The sequence below is a fragment of the Sapajus apella genome, unplaced genomic scaffold (genome assembly GCF_009761245.1).
Source record: "Sapajus apella isolate SASKATOON/1434 unplaced genomic scaffold, GSC_monkey_1.0 scaffold110, whole genome shotgun sequence".
Lineage (NCBI taxonomy): Eukaryota > Metazoa > Chordata > Mammalia > Primates > Cebidae > Sapajus > Sapajus apella.
In genome coordinates, this window is record NW_022437050.1 from 5582501 (window position 1) to 5600409 (window position 17909).

Sequence of the window (17909 nt, forward strand, 5' to 3'; positions counted from 1 at the left end):
AGGAAAGCGGATGGGGCAGGGATGACAGGATAGAGGCCCCAGCAGACTTGTCACCAACACCATGGCAAACACCCAGCTCTGCACCCCCAGCCACCTTCTGTGATGCTGGGGGTGGGGACATTCCCACAGCCCCTCCCTCCAAGACCTGTCCCACCATAGAGGTGCTGGGCCAGTGAAGAGGTGGGATAGACAGAGCTCAGCTCAGGGCTCCCGCTCAGCCCCGCCTCATCCCTGCAGGCCTCGGTCTCCCCATCTGTGAATGGGGACCTTGTGGAGCTGTCTGCTCATAGCGGCTGCTGTCTCAATGGCAACGACTGCTTTTGTTTTGTTTTGTTTTTGAGGCAGGGTCTCACCCTGTCACCCAGGTTGGAGTGCAATGATGCAATCTCACTGCAGCCTCGACCTGCTGGGCTCAGGTGACCTCCCGCCTCAGCCTCCTAGTAGCTGGGACTACAGGTGCCACCACACCACTGTGCTTGGATTATTTATTTGTTTTTAATTTTTTGAGACGGAGTCTCGCTCTGTCGCCAGGCTGGGGTGCAGTGGTGTGATCTCAGCTCATTACAACCTCTGCCTTCTGGGTTCAAGTGATTCTCCTGCCTCAGCCTCCCGAATAGCTGGGACTAGAGGCGTGGGCCACCATGCCCTGCTAATTTTTTGTATTTTTAGTAGAGATGGGGTTTCACCATGTTGGCCAGGATGGTCTCAATCTCCTGACCTTGTGATCTGCCCACCTCGGACTCCCAAAGTGCTGGGATTACAGGCATGAGCCACGGCACCCGGCCTATTTATTTATTTGTTTTTTGTAGAGTTCAGGTTTCATTACGTTACCCAGGCTGGTCTCGAACTCCTGAGCTCAGGTGATCTGCGCACCTTGGCCTTCCAAAGAGCTGGGATTACAGGGGTGAGCCACTGCATCTGGCAAGAATGACTCTCATTGTTCTTGGGTTCTCAGGTGTGCCAGTTCTGACTGCGTGGGGCTCACAAAGGTAGGTAATGCCTGTCCTTCGTCCATCTCAAGGTCCAAGACCCCCTGAGGCCAGACCTAGATCCTTTGTGAGGACAGGGAACCTGGGCTCTCCTGCATAAGCAGGCACATTCTAAGACCCTAATGCCTGAATGTTAGCAGACAAGAAAGAGGCCTGTTTATAACGCACCTACTATGTGCCCGTCAGTCTACCTGGCATCAAGCAGATGAGTCACCCCTGGGGCCCAGAGGGCTGCAGGCTCTTGTTCAAGGTTACACAGCTCCAAAGGGCAGAGCCTCGACTTGAACCCATTCACAGAGGCAGAGGGCCCTCTCCAAAAGGCAAGAGACTAAGGCCGAGTGGCCTCTTGCCAGCCATTAGTTTGCTAGGGTCACCGGGGCAGCAGGCAGGGACTAAGGGTGAGGTCAAGACAGCATTTTTTTTTTTTTTTTTGTGCCAGGGGATGGAGCCTCGCTCTGCTGCCAGGCTGGAGTACAGTGACATGATCTCAACTCATTGCAACCTCCACCTCCTGGGTTCAAGCGATTCTCCTGCCTCAGCCTCCTGAGTAGCTGGGATTACAGGTACATGCCACTACGCCCAGCTAATTTTTTGTATTTTTAGTAGAGATGGGGTTTCACCATATTGGCCAGGATGGTCTTGATCTCCCGACCTCATGATCTGCCCGCCTCAGCCTCCAAAAGTGCTGGGATCACAGGAGTGAGCCACCGCGCCTGGCCTCTCCTCCCTCCTTTCAAAGTTGCTCAGAACTCGGGCTGGGTTGTCCAAAGAGAACCCACCGCTTCTTACAGGATATTTTTTTAAGGAGAGAAAGAATCCAGCCACCTACTTTTTTCTTTTAGAGACTGCACTCCCTCTGTTGCCCAGGCTGGAGTGCAGTGGGACAATCATAGCTCACTGCAGCCTTGACCTCCCGGACTCAAGCCATCCTCCCACTTCAACCTCCTGAGTAGCTGGGACTACAGGCACGCCACATATCCAAATCATTTCTTTTTAATTTTTAATTTTTATTTTATTTTTTTTTTAGATGAAGTCTCACACTGTCACCCAGGCTGGAGTGCAATGGCACGATCTCGGCTCACTGCAACCTCCGCCTCCCAGGTTCACGCAATTCTCCTGCCTCAGCCTCCCAAGTAGCTGAGACTACAGGTGCACACCACCACGCCTGGCTAATTTTTTGTATTTATAGCAAAGACGGGGTTTCACTATGTAGGCCAGACTGGTCTCGAACTCCTGACCTCATGATCAACCCACCTCGGCCTCCCCAAATGTTGGGAATTAACGGGTGTGAGCCACCGTGCCTTGCCAAATTTTTATGTTTTGAGATGGAATTTCCCTCGTTGCCCAGGCTGGAGTGCAATGGCACGATCTCAGCTCACTGTAACCTCTTCTTCCCAGGTTCAAGTGATTCTCCTGCTTCAGCCTCTCAAGTAGCTGGGATTACAGGCATGCACCACCACACTCGGTTAATTTTGTATTTTTAGTTAGTAGAGATGGGGTTTTACCATGTTAGCCAGGCTGATCTCGAACTCCTGACCTCAGGTGATCCACCCACCTCAGCCTCCCAAAGTGCTGGGATTACAGGCGTGAGCCACTGCACCCGGCCTATTTTTACTGTTGGTAGAGACAAGGTCTTGCTATGTTGCCCAGGCTGGCCTCAAACTCCTAAGTTCAAATGACCCTCCTGCCTCGGCCTTCTGAACTGTTGGGATTACAGGAGTGAGCCACCGCACCAGCCCCCCAAACAGTCACCTACTTTTCAAACATCCGCACCAACAGAGGACAGCTTCAGACAAATCCCCAAACATCTCATCCCAAACCTCTAGCACACCCTCGCTCCTCTCACAGTCTCACACACACACATTCTCCCCTCCCTCCCGCACACACATATTCACGGCTTCTTGGACACAGACAGGTACTCGGGGATCTCAGATGGACTCCAGTGACCATGAGCCCCCAACAAAGGTGCCACCCCATGTGATAGGAGCATCCTTCCAGAGAAAGGGCTCAAAAGAGATCTCCTGCCTCCCAGGGGGTCCACAGCCCCAAACCTCTGAGCAGGAGGGATTTTTCCACCATCAAGCTGGTCACCCCCAATCCAAAGGTTGTTGCCCTCTCCCTCCTTCTGTCCCAGAATAAGGCAGGTTCTCACGCAAAGCCCCCAGAGCCAGAGCTTAGCGGGACTTCCCTGCCTCCCAGGGGCTCTGCATAGGGCAGTGTGCACAGTCAGTCAACAAACACTCACTAAGCATCGCTCAACTCTGAGTCAGCCCTGCTGAATGAAGACAATCCAAGACAAGCCTGACAGAGCCCCACCTCCCAATTCAAAATCCAAAGACGGGCCTCATCCAAGAGGATGGGGTGTGTGGCCGTGCAGGAAGCGGGAAGGGCACTGCAGCAGGCAGAACGCCTGACACCAGATACCCAGGACTGGCTGGGGCAGGCATCAGGGTGCTGTGAAAGTGACACGGCTGGCTGGGCATGGTGGCTCAGGCCCGCAATTCCAGCACTTCGGGAGGCCAAGGCAGGCAGATCACTTGAGGTCAGGAATGTGCAACCAGCCTGACCAACATGATGAAACCCCACCACTACTAAAAAAATACAAAATGAGCTAGGCACAGTGGCAGGTGCCTGTGATCCCAGCTACTCAGGAAGCTGAGGCAGGAGGATCGCTTGAACCCAGGAGGTGGAGATTGCAGTGAGCTGAGATCACACTATTGCACTCCAGCCTGGGCAGTAACAGCAAAACTCCATCTGAGGGGAAAAAAAGAAAGAAAGAAAAGAAAGTGCCAGATGCGGTGGCTCACACCTGTCATCCCAGCACTTTGGGAGGCCGAGGCGGGCAGATCGCGAGGTTAGGAGATTGAGACCATCCCAGCCAATATGGTGAAACCTGTCTCTACTAAAAATACAAAACATTAGCCAGGCATGGTGGCACAAACTACTCGGGAGTCTGAGGCAGGAGAATCGCTTGAACCAGAGCCAAGATCGCACCACTGCACTCCAGTCTGGGCGACAGAGCGAGACTGTCTCAAAAAAAAAAAAGAAAATGACACAGCTAGGAGATTCAGCCAGCCAGAGGGGCCCAGGCCCCCATCCTCAGAGTACGGGGTCTGGGTGGACTCTGGGAGGGGAACAAGGAAGGGCATCTATATGGTCCTCTGTAGCCATGGTGTACACGGCCATTGGGGAGGCGGGGCTGTATGGGGGGGGTGGCCTGTGCCCTACTGGGCTGTCTGGGAAAAAAAGAATTGAGACAGTGGAACTAGGAGGTGGTGGTGACCGGACCCAGCCATGCCACTCACCATGGACCAAGGCCCAAGCCCAGGTAGACTCGGAAGACCAGGCCAGGGAAGGTTGGTGCCCCAAGAGATGGGCACCCAAGGTCCCAATGCAGTTGACAGAAGTAAAATCTGAGCCGGGTGCGGTGGCTCACGTCTACAATCCCAGCACTTTGGGATGCCAAGGCGGGCGGATCACTTGAGGTCAGAAGTTCGAGACCAGCCTGGCCAACACGGAGAAACTCCATCTCTACTAAAAATACAAAATTAGCCAGGCGTGGTGGCGCATGCCTGTAATCCCAGCTACTCAGGAGGCTGAGGCAGGAGAATCGCTTGAACCTGGGAGGCGGAAGTTGTGGTGAGCCAAGATCACACCACTGCACTCCAGCCTGGGCAACAAGAGCAAAACTCTGTCTCAAAAAAAAAAAAGAAGAAAGAATGGGAACTCTGTGGGTGACATAAGCAAGGACCCAGACCATGGGACTGGTGTGATCTCCCAGCAGGTGAGCATGGGATGCAGGCTGGGGGGATGTCCCATGAGCTAGGAGGGAGTGGACGTGGCTTCCCTTGCCCTTATCCCAGGCTGAGACCCCACACCATGCAGGCTGTGTTACAGCCTGTCCCAACCGGCAGGCGGGGATCTTGGCTCAGCAGTGGGCCACTTTCTGGACAGACGAAGTCAGGAGTTCCAACAAACACATCTCAAATGTGAACTCCCCCAAATCCCAGAAGGAACCCCAACAGCATACTAGACAAGGGACACAGGAAATTCGACAACCAGCCAAGCTTCGCGGAAATGCCCCGCCTCACTAGAAACGTACAGAAATGTACCATCCTTCCCTACTGAAATTAGCAACGTTTTTATTTTTTTAATTTTTATTGTATTTTTTCGAGATAGGGTCTCATTCTGTCATCCAGGCCTCCCTGGCAGCAACAGTTTTTTACGAAAAATATTAAAACAGAGTTGTGGCCAGCATGGTGGCGCAACCTTGTAATCCCAGCATTTTGGGAGGCCAGAGAAGGACACATGAGGCCAGGGGTTCAAGAGCAGCTTGGACAACACAGCAAGCCCCCAGCTCTACAACAAAAGTGAAAAAATTGGCTGGGCCCGATGGCTCACGCCTGTAATCCTAGCACTTTGAGAGGCAGGCAGTTCACCTGAGGTCAGGAGTTCGAGACCAGACTTGCCATCATGGTAAAACCCCGTTTCTACTAAAAGTGCAAAAATGTACCAGGTGTGGTGATGCATGCCTGTAGTCCCAGCTACTCAGGAGGCTGAGGCAGGAGAATCACTTTAACCCAGGAGGCAAAGGTTGCAGTAAGCCAAAATGACACCACTGCACTCCAGCCTGGGCAATAGAGTAAGACTCTGTCTCAAAAAAAAAAAAAAGAAGAAGAAACAAAAAAGAAAAGATCAGTCAGGTGTAGCAGCACACACCTGGGGTCCCAGCTACTTGGGAGGCTGAAGTGGGAGGATCACTTGAGCCCAGGACGTTAAGGCTCAGTAAAAGCTATGATTGCACCACCACATTCCAGCCTGGATGACAAAGTAAGACTCTGTCTGTAAAACAAAATAATAATTTAAAAACTAAAAAATAAAACAATTCTGAAGAGTCCAAAATATAATAGAGGCTCCCAAACTGCTAACAGGTGCATAAACTGTCTACCTAAGAAGTCACTCAAGTACGGAGTGTCATGACCCTAAGGATGCTGGAATCCTAGTTTCTCCCTGTTCCTTGAACACTCATTCACTCATCCATCAAACCCCTACACTGCCACACCCCAGGCTGGCTAGGTACCAAGGACACTGGAATCGGTAAGGCACTGTTGGGTCCCTTGATGACTTCAAATTGAAGGTTTCATGTTTGTCTATTCCCAAGACCGTCTATTCTTAGGAAATGACTAAAAATACCACGAAGGTGCAGTGCACAAAAAGACTGAATGCAACATTCTGAACACAAAACATCCGAGAGGGAACAAGCTCTAATGCCCACCAAGGGAATAGGAAACTGAACTATAGTACATGCTCTCAACTGAACATTTAAGGCCATTTAAAAAAATGATACTTATTAAACACTTAACAAGAGCGATGGGAAAGGACCCACACTGTAATATACGGGAAACTGCACGGAGATCCTACATGCCCAAGATCCTACGCGCACCAAGGGCTCTGCAGGTAGAAGCAAATCGCACGGTAAAATGAATTCAGGAAACGACACAGAAGTACTCAGGGCATAGGGAAAACATAACGGTTCTCCTTCTTTGTTCTCTTTTTCTGCATTTTACACATTTTTCCATGTGCACAATAGAAAAAGCGATAAACTTCCAAGAGCAGCCACAGCCCACAAGTGAGAGAAAAAACAAACGGTACCTGGAAGGCAGGGAGAGGCGAGGGTGCCAGGGAAGGTGGGAAGGGAGACAGAGAAATGGAACGTCGGGGTGGGCAGGCGGGAAAGGAAGAGGCTGGGGTAGGACCCAGGACCTACCTTTGACGTCACTCAGCGACAAAGAGCGCTCCTGGTCTGCCAGTCCAGGCCCCAGCCGACCACTGCCGCCACTGTCCTTCTGCCGGGCCACGGCCACTGCAATGCCCACGGGCGGGTGTCGCACTTCTGCCTCACCCTGGGCACCAGAGCCCTCACGCCCAAAAGCCTTGGCACTCTCGGGCCTCTCGGGGTCCCGCTTCAGTTGCCGGCTGCCGCCCGCCGCAGGACCTCCGGGGTGTGGGAGTCGGGCCTGGGCTCGGGGGGTACCTGCAGAGGTGAGCGCAGGCTCAGGTTTCATGGTGCCCAAACCTCCAAAGGGGCTCTTCTTGCCACAGCCACCAGGGCGCACGGCCACGGCCTCCCGGGCGAAGCTGCCACTGTACTTTATAAGGCTCTGCATGGCCGAGGCCTCTCCAGGCCCATGGGCTGCAGAGTGCATGTCGGCAATGGGCCGGCCGCAGGTGGCCGCTGAGCGGGGCAGCACAGCCCCGGGATCCAGGTAGGCCTTCTTGGAGGAGGCGGCGACGACCACAGCAGCCTCCTCTTCGGCGCGGCTGGCGTGGTGGTGCTGCGCGGCCAGCACGGCCATCTGAGTGGTAGCGAAGTTGCCCAGCTCGAAGGGTTTCCATTTGTGCTCAGGTCCCGCAGGCGGGGGGCGCCCGGGCTCCAGGCCGAAGAGCTTGGCGGCCTGTTGGGACGCAGGACCGGCTGGGCCGCGGGGTACACGTTCGCAGGGCCGTGGGTCCGCCTCTGGCTTGAGCAGCTCCTTGGCAGGCAGGTAGGCGCGGGGGTCTGGGGAGGCGCGTGCAGCCCGCACCGTGGGGGCGTCTGTGGGGGGCGGCCGCTTGAGCGAGCGGATGACCGAGTTTTTCTCGCGCAGGCCCTCGGACCGGTCCAGAGGCCGCGGGGAGCCGGGGGGCGCCTGCAAGACCCCCGGCCTAACCGCCTCGCGCTCACGGGCCCGGGCATCGCGAGCCTGGGACGCGATCTGTATGGGTCCCGGGCGCTCGTCGAAGGCCTCCACAGAAGGCACGAAGGTGGGCGCCACCACGCGGTGCTCCCGGCCTGGCTCGCGGAAGACTGTGTAGACGCCAGCAGGGGTGGCCGCGGGGGGCGCAGGCGGCCCTTTGGGTGGTGCAGTCGGTGGAGGCAGCGGCGAGGGGCAGGGGCGTGGCCCGGGCAGCAGGGCCTCCGTGCGCCGCAGCCGTGTGCCCTCGTCCTGCCGAGCGGTCTCCTTGGCGCCGCCGCGGCCCGCCTCGGCCACCAGCGCGGGCAGCCCCACGTCCCCGGCGCCGTTGCACAGGGTCAGCACCGACGGCTGCAGCGCCGCGTTCTTGGTCTTAGACTCAGCCAGGAATGGTGACAGGCGCTCGGCCAGGCGCGGGGGTCCACGGTCCTGGCGGCCCTCGGCGCGCGCCTCCTGGGTCAGGTCCACCACGCCGCGCGGTCCCGCGGCCTCCTCGCCCCGTGCGCGTGGGTCCTTCTTGCCGAACAGCGGAGGCGGCTCCCCGCCGCGACCCACCCGCTCTTTGGCTGAACCGTCCCGCGACGACGAGCCTTTGGCCGGGGCACCCGAGGAGTGGCCGCTACCAGGGGTTCGGGCTGAGGGCGCGTGAGAGTGCAGGGCGCCCGGAGCCCCAGCAGTGGGCAGGTAGAAGCCGTCTGCAGAGAAGGGAACCGCAGTGAGGGAGCGCCACCTCCTACCCCTGCCTGGGTAGAGGGGGACCCTGAGAGGGGGCTGGGCCAACCCATGCCGCCTCCAGTGGTTTTTGTTTTTCGGAGATGGAGTCTTGTTCTTTCGCCCAGGCTGGAGGAGTGCAGTGTTTTGCAAACTCAGCTACTGCATCCTCCACCTCCCGGGTTCAATCCTCCTGCCTCAGCCTCCCGAGCAGCTGGGATTACAGGTGCGCACCCTCCGGCTCATTTTTTATGTTTAGTAGAGATGGGGTTTCACCATGTTGGTCAGACTGGTCTCCAACTCCTGACCTCAGGTGATCGACCCGCCTCTGCCTCCCAAAATGCTGGGATTACAGGCGTGTGCACTGTGCCCAGCACACTGTTTTCTTTTTCTTGGAAATTAAACTGTTTTGGTACAGCGAGCCCCAAGGTTTCACACCAAGGAAAGGTATCCCCTCAGGGCAAGAAGAAAGGAAATGGACAGTCCAGCCCTTGAGAATGCAGGAACCAAGTTTAAATCTACCCTTCCTGAGCCTGTTTCATCATCTGTAAAGGGAGAGGCTGAGGGTTTTCAGAGCTGCCCAGAAGGCCTATAGCAGGGCCCCTAAGGGGAGAGTGTGACTAGAAGGCACCCGGGGCTGTGGGTGGGCCTAGGGAGCCTTTGGGGAAGGCTTAGGAACTCGGGTCTCAGAAAAGCATCTTAGGCCACAATGGCTCACACCTGGAATCCCAGCACCTTGGGAAGCCAAGGCAGGAGGATTGCTTGAAGCCAGGAGTTTGAAACCAGCCTGGGCAACACAGCAAGACTTCAGCTCTATAAGAAGTTTAAAAAGTCAGCTGGGTGTAGTGGGGCACGTCTGCAGTCCCAGCTACTTGGGGGGGCTGAGGCAGGAGCATCATTTGGGAGTTGAGGCGGCAGTGAGCTATGATCACACCACTGCACTCCAGCCTGAGCAACACAGTGAGACCCTGTCTCAAAAAGAAAAAAAAAAAAAAAGCAAGCCTCCTGGACAGAGCTGGGGGCTGCCTGGATGCCACCAGGGGCCACAGAAGCTTCTCAAAAGGTTCCTGTGCCACCCCCCCACCCCCGCCCTGGACCCCACAGTCTCACCTCCTCCTGGCCCCTGACCTTTCTGGGTATCAAAAATGCTGGGCTGACCCAGCTGGCTGAGGAGGGGGCTCCCGCTGCTGGGGGGCTCCAGGTGGTTCAGGTGGAGGTAGGATGGGTACAGCCCGCTGGGCAGGTGGGAGAAGCCTGTAAGAAAAGAGAGAAAAGCTGGACCTGGCCAATGCAGCTGCCCACCAGGAGCTTCCTTCCAGCTCCTGGAGATAAACTACTTTGGCAGCAGACCGCTGGTACAGGGAGCCTGGAGGTTTCCAGCAGCTCCCCAGGGCAATGCATTCCCCCACTCCCCAACCCAGGGCCTCTCCCCAGGCCCACCCAGTCCCCGCAAGAAGAGGATCAGAATGGATCCAACTAGCAGGGGCCAATGACAGCCTACCAAGCATGACCGAGAGCTTTGCCACTGTCATCCTCATTTAAACCTCCAAAATAACCTAGGAGGAAGAGGGCTTCATGTCCTCGTTTTAAGGACGAGAAAACTTGAGAAGACCACTTGCCCAAGACGATACAGCAGAGGAGCCTGGCTTTGAATCCAGGTCATCTGACCCTGCAGCCAGGACTCTTGAATTCAGCCTAACACGGGCCCTTTCTCTGCTGTGTGACCTCAGGCTGGTCACTTGCCTTCTCTGAACCTAAGTGGACCCCGAATCTTCAGCTGCTCCATCTCTCAAGCAGGAGCTTCCAGGAAGGAATTCCTCCCACCAAGGATCCTCCCCCACTCCCCAAAGGCCCCCACCAGCAATGGAACTCCAGGCCTCAAACGATCCGCCTACCTGCCTCAGCCTCCCAGGGTGCTGGGATTACAGGCATGAGCCACTGTGCCTGGCCCAGAATTTTTTTTTTTTTTTTTTTTTTTTGTTTTGAGACGGGGTTTCGCTCTTGTTACCCAGGCTGGAGTGCAATGGCGCGATCTCGGCTCACCGCAACCTCCGCCTCCTGGGTTCAGGCAATTCTCCTGCCTCAGCCTCCTGAGTAGCTGGGATTACAGGCACGCACCACCATGCCCAGCTAATTTTTTGTATTTTTAGTAGAGACGGGGTTTCACCATGTTGACCAGGATGGTCTCGATCTCTTGACCTCGTGATCCACCCGCCTCGGCCTCCCAAAGTGCTGGGATTACAGGCGTGAGCCACCGCGCCCGGCCAAGGCCCAGAATTTTTTAAAAATAGAAATAAACAAGGGCCAGGCACAGTAGCTCATGCCTGTAATCCCAGCACTTTGGGAGGCCAAGGGATGGATCATGAGGTCAGGAGTTTGAGATCAGCCTAGCCAACATAATAAAACCCTGTCTCTATTAAAAATACAAAAAATTAGCTGGGCATGGTGGCGCGTGCCTGTAATCCCAGCGACTCAGGAGGCTGAGGCAGGAGAATTGCCTGAACCTGGGAGGCGGAGGTTGCGGTGAACCGAGATCGCGCCATTGGACTCCAGCCTGGGTAACAAGAGCGAAACTCTGTCTCAAAAAAAAAAAAAAAAAAAAAAAATACAAAAATCAGCCAGGCGTGGTGGCAGGCACCTGTAATCCCAGCTACTCTGGAGGCTGAGGCAGGAGAATCGCTTGAACCCGGGAGGTGGAGATTACAGTGAGTCAAGATCATGCCACTGCACTCCAGCCTGGGCGACAGTGCAAAACTCCATCTCAAAAAATAATAATAAACAAACAGAATCAGGGCCTTGCAGGACAAAAGAAGGAAGGGGTAGCCACCAGAGAAGTCATCTAAGAGAGCACACAGAAGCTAAGCATGGTGGCTCACATCTTTAATCCCAGTGCTCTGGGAGGCCAAAGTGGGAGGACTGCTTGAGCCCAGGAGTTTGAGACCAGCCTGGGAAACATAGCGAGACCTGATCTCTATATAAAGAAATTTTAAATAATATATATTTTTAAAGGGTACACAGAATGGCAGCCCAAGAGGCAGGCGGGTGCTAGGGTGCTGGGTAAGAGTCCTGACTACTGCCCGAGCTCAGAGTCCTATGGGATCCCAGGCCTGCTGGAGATCTCTCAGGGGTTCACGTACTCCATACCCAGTGGTCCCTGCTTAGGCCAGGGATGCAGGACCTGAAGCTGGCCCACTGGGCTGATGACTTCTACCCAGCACCGCCTTGTCAATCATGCCATGACAACACCCACAAAGAAAAACGCCACCCAATACCAGTTCTCATCCAATCATTCAAACAGCACTCCCAAGCCAGGCGCCATAGCTCACGCCTGTAATCCCAGCACTTTGGGAGGTCAACTTGGGTGGATCACTTGAGGTGAAGAGTTCAAGACCCACCTAGCCAACGTGGTGAAACCCCATCTCTACAATAAATACAAAAATTAGCCAGGCGTGGTGGCGCACGTCTGTAATCCCAGCTACTCAGGAGGCTGAGGCAGAAGAATCACTTGAACCCAGGAGGCATAAGTTGTAGTGAGCAGAGATCGAACCACTGCACGCCAGCCTGGGTGACAGAGCGAATCTCTCTAAAAAAAAATACAACCCACCAGGCACAGTGGCTCACGCCTGTAATCCCAGCACTTTGGGAGGCTGAGGCGGGCGGATCACAAGGTCAGGAGTTTGAGACCAGCCTGGCCAACACAGTGAAATCCCGTCTCTAGTAAAAACACAAAAGTTAGCTAGGCATGGTAATGGGCACCTGTAATCCCAGCTACTCAGGAGGCTGAGGCAGAATCACTTGAACCCAGAAGGCGGAGGTTGCAGTGAGCCAAGATCGCGCCACTGCACTCCAGCCTGGGTGACAGAGTGAGATGCCTTTTCAAAAAAAAAAAAAAAAAACAAAAAAAACCAACAACAAAAAACCCAGCACTTTTACACAGGCATCAGGTCTCTGCTCTCCCATCTGTAAAACAGACCTAACAGGCTTACTGGGCCAGGCGAAGTGGCTCATGCCTGTAATCCCAGCATTTTGCAAGGCCAAGGCAGGAAGATACCAACCTGGGAAACATGGTGAAACTCTGACTCCGCCAAAAAAAAAAATACAGTAGTTAACCAGGCATGATGATGTACACCTGTAGTCCCAGCTACTCAGGAGGCTGAGGTGGGAGAAGGTCTTGAGCCTGGGAGGCGGACGTTGCAGGGAGCTGAGATTGCACCACTGCACTCCAGCCTGGGCGACAGAGCAAGACCCTGTCTCAAGAAAACGGGCCTAACAGTCCCTCTCCAGGCAGGGCTGGTTCTGAGACTGAAGTGAGCGGCGCATGTACTCATATGAGGTAAGCACCCTCTGTGCTTGGTCATTACTAGGATTTATTGGCCAAAGAGAAAAGGAAGTCTCAGAGAAACAGAGGTAGCCAAGCTGGGGGCAGACAGGCACGGGAGGCAGGCTCTGCTTGTCCAGACCCTCTGGCACCCACCTTGCCTGGTTAAAGTGGGAGGCTCAGGTGGAACCCCAGCCTAGAAGGCGCCCTCTGTGCAGGCTGTACACCCTGGTTCCTCTATTCAGATGCCTTCCCCAAAGCACCCAGAAGGAGCAGCCTCACTGGCCTCATCTGTGCAATGGGCAAAGCGCTGTAAGAACGGGAGGGGTCCTATAGCTGGGGGCGCGAGTGCCCACAGGACATCTGGGAGGAGGGAGGAGGGACCTAGCACCCAACATCCAGAACCTGTCAAAGCCAGAGGGGGAGGAGCTGAGGTCCCCAGACCCATTCCTTTGCAGAAAGAATGAAAGAGAGGCTCTAGAGAAATCCAGAATCCGCTCACAGCCCGGGGGAAGCCAGCTCCAGGCTCCCCTACTGCAGGAATTTTTTTTTTTTTTTTTTTTACAGATAGGGTCTCACTACGTTGCCCAGGCTGGTCTCCAACACCTGGCCTCAAGTGATCGTCCCACCTCAACCTCCCAAAGTGTTGGGATTACAACTGTAAGCCACCATGCCCGGCCTGCTCCTATCATTATTAATGAGCCTACTGTACACCAGGGATCCCGTGCTGAGTAGATCAAACCTGCACTCAGAGCACTCCAGTGGGAAAGCGGGTAGCTCACCAATCATCAGGTAATCTGCTGTCACAAGTGAGTGATGGAAAAGAAGGGGGGAGGAAGAGGGGGTCTCTGAGCTGAGCCAGAGGAGGAATGGGAGATGGCCTGGGGCAAAGTGTCAGGCTCAATGGAGAGAGAACAGCTCATGCAAAGGCCCTGTGACAGTGACAAGAGGAAGCCCTAAGTGTTTGAGGAACGAGAGGCCAGGTGACCTGGGGCCCACTAGCCCCAGCTCACTCAGGGATGACCACAAAGGGCCACATGAAGTTGCCCGAGTGTTGGGGACAACGCCCCAGCAGCCCTCAGCCCCAACCCTGGCACGCTCCTTACCTTCGTGGGCGTGGGCGGCCCACAGCTGCACCATGGGCAGGTTGCTGGGGGTGGGGGAGCGGAAGGAGAGATCAGAGGGCAGTGGCACCGGGCTTCCCTGGGATGAGGCCGAGGGCCCCATCCCGCTGGCCACAAAGCTGCCCAAGAAGGCCTCGCCTGCAGAGAGAAGTTGGGAGGACTGTCAGTTAGCTAACCAGGCCAGCACCGCCGCCCCGGCCCTGAGACCCCCGTCTCTCCCCAGCTGTGTGGAGCTGATGCTGGCCAGGAGACCAAAGAGGGTTTCCCTGCCCCAGCCCCACCCCAGACCACAGGAGGGGCCTGGGTCAACTCAATCAGACCGAGGGCTTGAGGAAACACAAGATGGCAGGAAGCTCTCCAAGAAGCCCTCCACAGCAGACCCTCAGCCCTGCGCACCTTCGGAGGAGGGCCTGCCACCCCGACGCCCAGGCAGCCCAGATGCAGCACAGCGCCATTCTCCCCATCTGCAGAATCCTGAGGTCGCCTTGCCCCGTGGCCTCTGGAAGTCCCACAGCACTGGGACTTCAAGAGGCCACGGGGCAAGGCAGTGGGGAACTCACAGGTCGGGGCTCATGTTCAGCGCTCTGCAGGCCCAGAGAGGACACCCACTCTGTGGCCAGAGAAGGACTTTCCACAGCAGCCCTAGCCAGCCCCATGTGCCCATTTAACAGACAACGCAGCTGAGGCTTGGGGTTGGGAAGTGCCAGGTCACACAGCTAGGAAGCAGTGACTCAGAATGCAGCCCCACAGGGTGTCCCCGAGCCCACAGCTAGCACCACCAGGCCACAGTGACTTAGGGAATGACTCCATGAATGAATGGAACAGCAGGCATGGGAGCCGCTAAGGGAACCCCATCCAGGCAACCCCTCCAGCCAGCAGGTTTCACGCACCCTGGGTCCCTGCCAACAGGGGCAGGGACTGACTGCTGCTCAGAAAGATGATGGACATCAGCTGGGGCCTGGGTGCAAGCCGCAGCCAGCACCACCATGCCCCACATGGCCAGGTCCATATTGGACAGGGCGCCTCCCAGCTGCCCCCCGGGGGCTCTGTCCCGCAAGCCCCAAACGCCACTGCCTATAAGGGAAGACCCTGGCAGGCCTCTGGGTCACAGGTCAGAGAAACATGCAGGAGCTGGGGAAGGGGCTGACCTCACCAGCCTCACCAGGTCTCAGTTTGCACATCAACAAAATGGGGATAAAAATGCCTCCCTTTGGGAATGATAGAGAAGGAAGCATGTGTTTAACCACAGTAACAATATGACAGCTAATAACAGGCCAGGCAAGGTGGCTCTTGCCTACAGTCTCTGGAGGCTGAGGCAGGAGGATGGCTTGAGGCTGGGAGTTGGAGGCTGCAGTGAGCTGTGACTGCAGTTATAACACTGCACTCCACTCCGGGCGACAGAACAAGACCTGGACCCAAAATATAAATAACAGTAGCCAGCCATGGCACCCATTCACTAAAAGCCGGCAGGCACCAGGCACTGTGCAGGTGACTTCACATCCTCCCGGCAACGCCCTCAGGAGGTGGCGGCAAAGCACCCCCAGCCAAGGGATTCTGTGTGTATCCTAGAGCCACCACCCCCTTTAAGCCACTGTTTACAGGTGGCACGGAGAAGTTAGGTGGCTTTGCAGGAGATGCAGGCTCCCAGGTGGCTCTGGTCCAGCCTGTGGGGGCTCAGAGACCTCAGCCCAACCTCTGCGTCCCCAGTACTCCCCTCCTCCCCCACAAAGGGCCAGCATACAAGTGCTCACTGACCACCTCCCAGAGGCATGGGATCCCAGAATGTCCAACCCAGCTTCTTTGGGGTACATGTGGGGAAACTGAGGCAAAGAAGGGCAGGGCCTCCACCTTGGGCCCAGAGTAGAGACTGGAGTGCACAGAGCAGCAGGGGGTGCCCTCTGGCCACATGCCCCATCACCACCGCCCCGTGTCTGGCCCCCACACTCCAGTCTAGCCTGGCCCAGCCCCCTCACCGGACTCCAGCGCCAAGCCCTCGGGCCCCAGGGCCTCGGTGGCCGGTCAGTCCATCCATGCAGCCCAAACCGGGGCAGCGCGGGGCCTCCAAGCCCCGCCAAGCCCCGGGCTTCCGCCTTGCTGTGGCAGGCAGGTGGGTAGAAGGCTCCGGAAGCCGGCAGCCAGGGGTTTGCGCAAGAGCTTACATCAGCCGCCAGCTCTTCCTGCCCCAGGCTGCACGGAAGCCTAGCGGCCCAGGCCAACCCCTGCCTGGGCTTGTGAAACCCGCCCAGCACCACCCAGGCCCGGATGCCAGCCAACGGCTCCTGCCCACCACAAGGGCTCAACGGCACCCAAAGCCCCTCCTCCCGAGCTGGGCGGAGCGGCCGGGAATCCCCAGCATCCCCAGCAAGTCAGTGCCTTCTCGGGGCCTCAGTATGCAACTCTGTAAAATGGACACATGATCCCTACTCACGTAGGACCAGGAGGCCAGCGCCCTCACTCTCCACCTCACTCTCTAGTACAAACGTCCCCCTGGTCACGTCCACATGCCCGCCCCCCTTTCCCGCATGGCCCCTCAGGCACAGCTCCTAAGGCCTCCTAGACCCCTCCCCCTTCACTCCCTCCTCCAGCCTCCCCAGGCCCCAGAGAAGCCCCCAACAGCCACAGGCCCCAAGCAGGCCCCAAGTGACACTGACAACCAACAACCCCTCAAGAAACAGATCTCCACCCTCCTTGTGTATTTCGTGCCTCTGTCTCCCCCGAAAGACAGTTCCCTCCCTGAGGGCGGGGACTCTCCCCTACACAGTGCCTGGGACCTGCCACCCAGCACCTGCCACCCAGGACATGCGTCTGTTTGGGATTACCCAACTGCATAAATGCTGTTTCTTTTCCTTCTTTTTTTTTTTTTTTAAGACGGAGTTTCACCAGCTTGGCCACACTGATCTCGAACTCCTGACCTCCAGTGATCCGCCCGCCTCAGCCTCCCAAAGTGCTGGGATTACAGGCGTGAGCTACTGCACCCAGCTGTTTCTTTTCTTTTTTTTTAGAGACAGCGCCTCGCTCTCTTCATGCAAGCTGCAGTGCAGTGGCTCAATCACAGCTCTCTGCAGCCTCCAACTCCCGAGCTCAATCAATCCTCCAGCCTCAGCCTCCTGGGTAACTGGGACCACAGGCACACACCATCACACCCACCTAAATTTTTTTTGTTTGTTTTTTGTAGAGATAGGGTCTTGCTATGTTGCCCAAGTTGGTCTCAAATTCTAGTCCTCAAGCAATCCTCCCACCTTGGCCTCCCAAAGTGCTGAGATTACAGGCGTGAGTAAGCCACCACACCCAGACTCTTAAGAGACAGGGTCTTCCTCTGTTCACCCAGGCTGCAGTGCAGTGGCTCAATCACAGCTCACTGCAGACTCCAGCTGCTGAACTCAATCAATCCTCCAACCTCAGTCTCCTGGGTAGCAGGGGCCACAGCCACACACTACCACAACCAACTAATGGTTTTCTTTTTATTTTTTTAGAGATGGGATCTTGCTACATTGGCCAGGCTGGTCTCAAACTCCTGGCTTCAAACAATCCTCCCACCTTAGCCACCCCACCTGGCCATAAATGTGATTTCTTTTTTGTTGCTCTGTCACCCAGGGTGAAGTGCAGTGGCACAATCTCGGCTCACTGCAACCTCCGCCTCCAGGGATCAAGCGATTCTCCTGCCTCAGTCTCCCGAATAGCTAGGATTATAGGCATGTATCACCCATTACTGGTGATTTTTTTCTTTTTCATAGTCAGGATCTCACTATGTTGCCCAGTCTGGTCTAGAACTCCTGGGCTCAAGCGATCCTCCCACCTTAGCCTCCCAAAGGGCTGGGATGACAGACCTGGGCCACAGCGCCTGGTCTGTGATTCTTGTTACTATTTATGGTTCCAAACCCTGGAACTCAAGAGAAGCTAAGCACGGATTACAAGGTCACAGTCTGCATGGGGCCACTCGCTTCCACCCAAATGCCATTTGTCCTTGCTTAAAATAAAAATTCAATTTTGAAACCACAGATAGCTGGTGACTGCACAGGATCAATGTACCAAA

General features: G+C 55.8%; 1 protein-coding gene across 10 annotated transcripts in view; it reads right to left on the reverse strand.

The window, feature by feature from the left end:
* The window catches only part of TNRC18 (trinucleotide repeat containing 18), a 112697-nt gene that overhangs the window by 73670 nt on the left and 21118 nt on the right, over nucleotides 1–17909 (reverse strand). For 7 of the 10 annotated variants that reach the window (XM_032259629.1, XM_032259624.1, XM_032259626.1 and 4 more), the window contains 3 exons: nucleotides 13859–14014; nucleotides 9545–9688; nucleotides 6757–8418 (listed from right to left, as the gene is read on the reverse strand). In XM_032259629.1, coding sequence (XP_032115520.1) covers nucleotides 6757–8418; nucleotides 9545–9688; nucleotides 13859–13979 — 1927 coding nt within the window. In that variant the 5' untranslated portion in view covers nucleotides 13980–14014. Of the gene's footprint in view, nucleotides 1–6756; nucleotides 8419–9544; nucleotides 9689–13858; nucleotides 14015–15849; nucleotides 16730–17909 lie in introns of those variants that run through there. The other 3 variants (XM_032259628.1, XM_032259625.1, XM_032259627.1) reach the window with 3 other exon arrangements.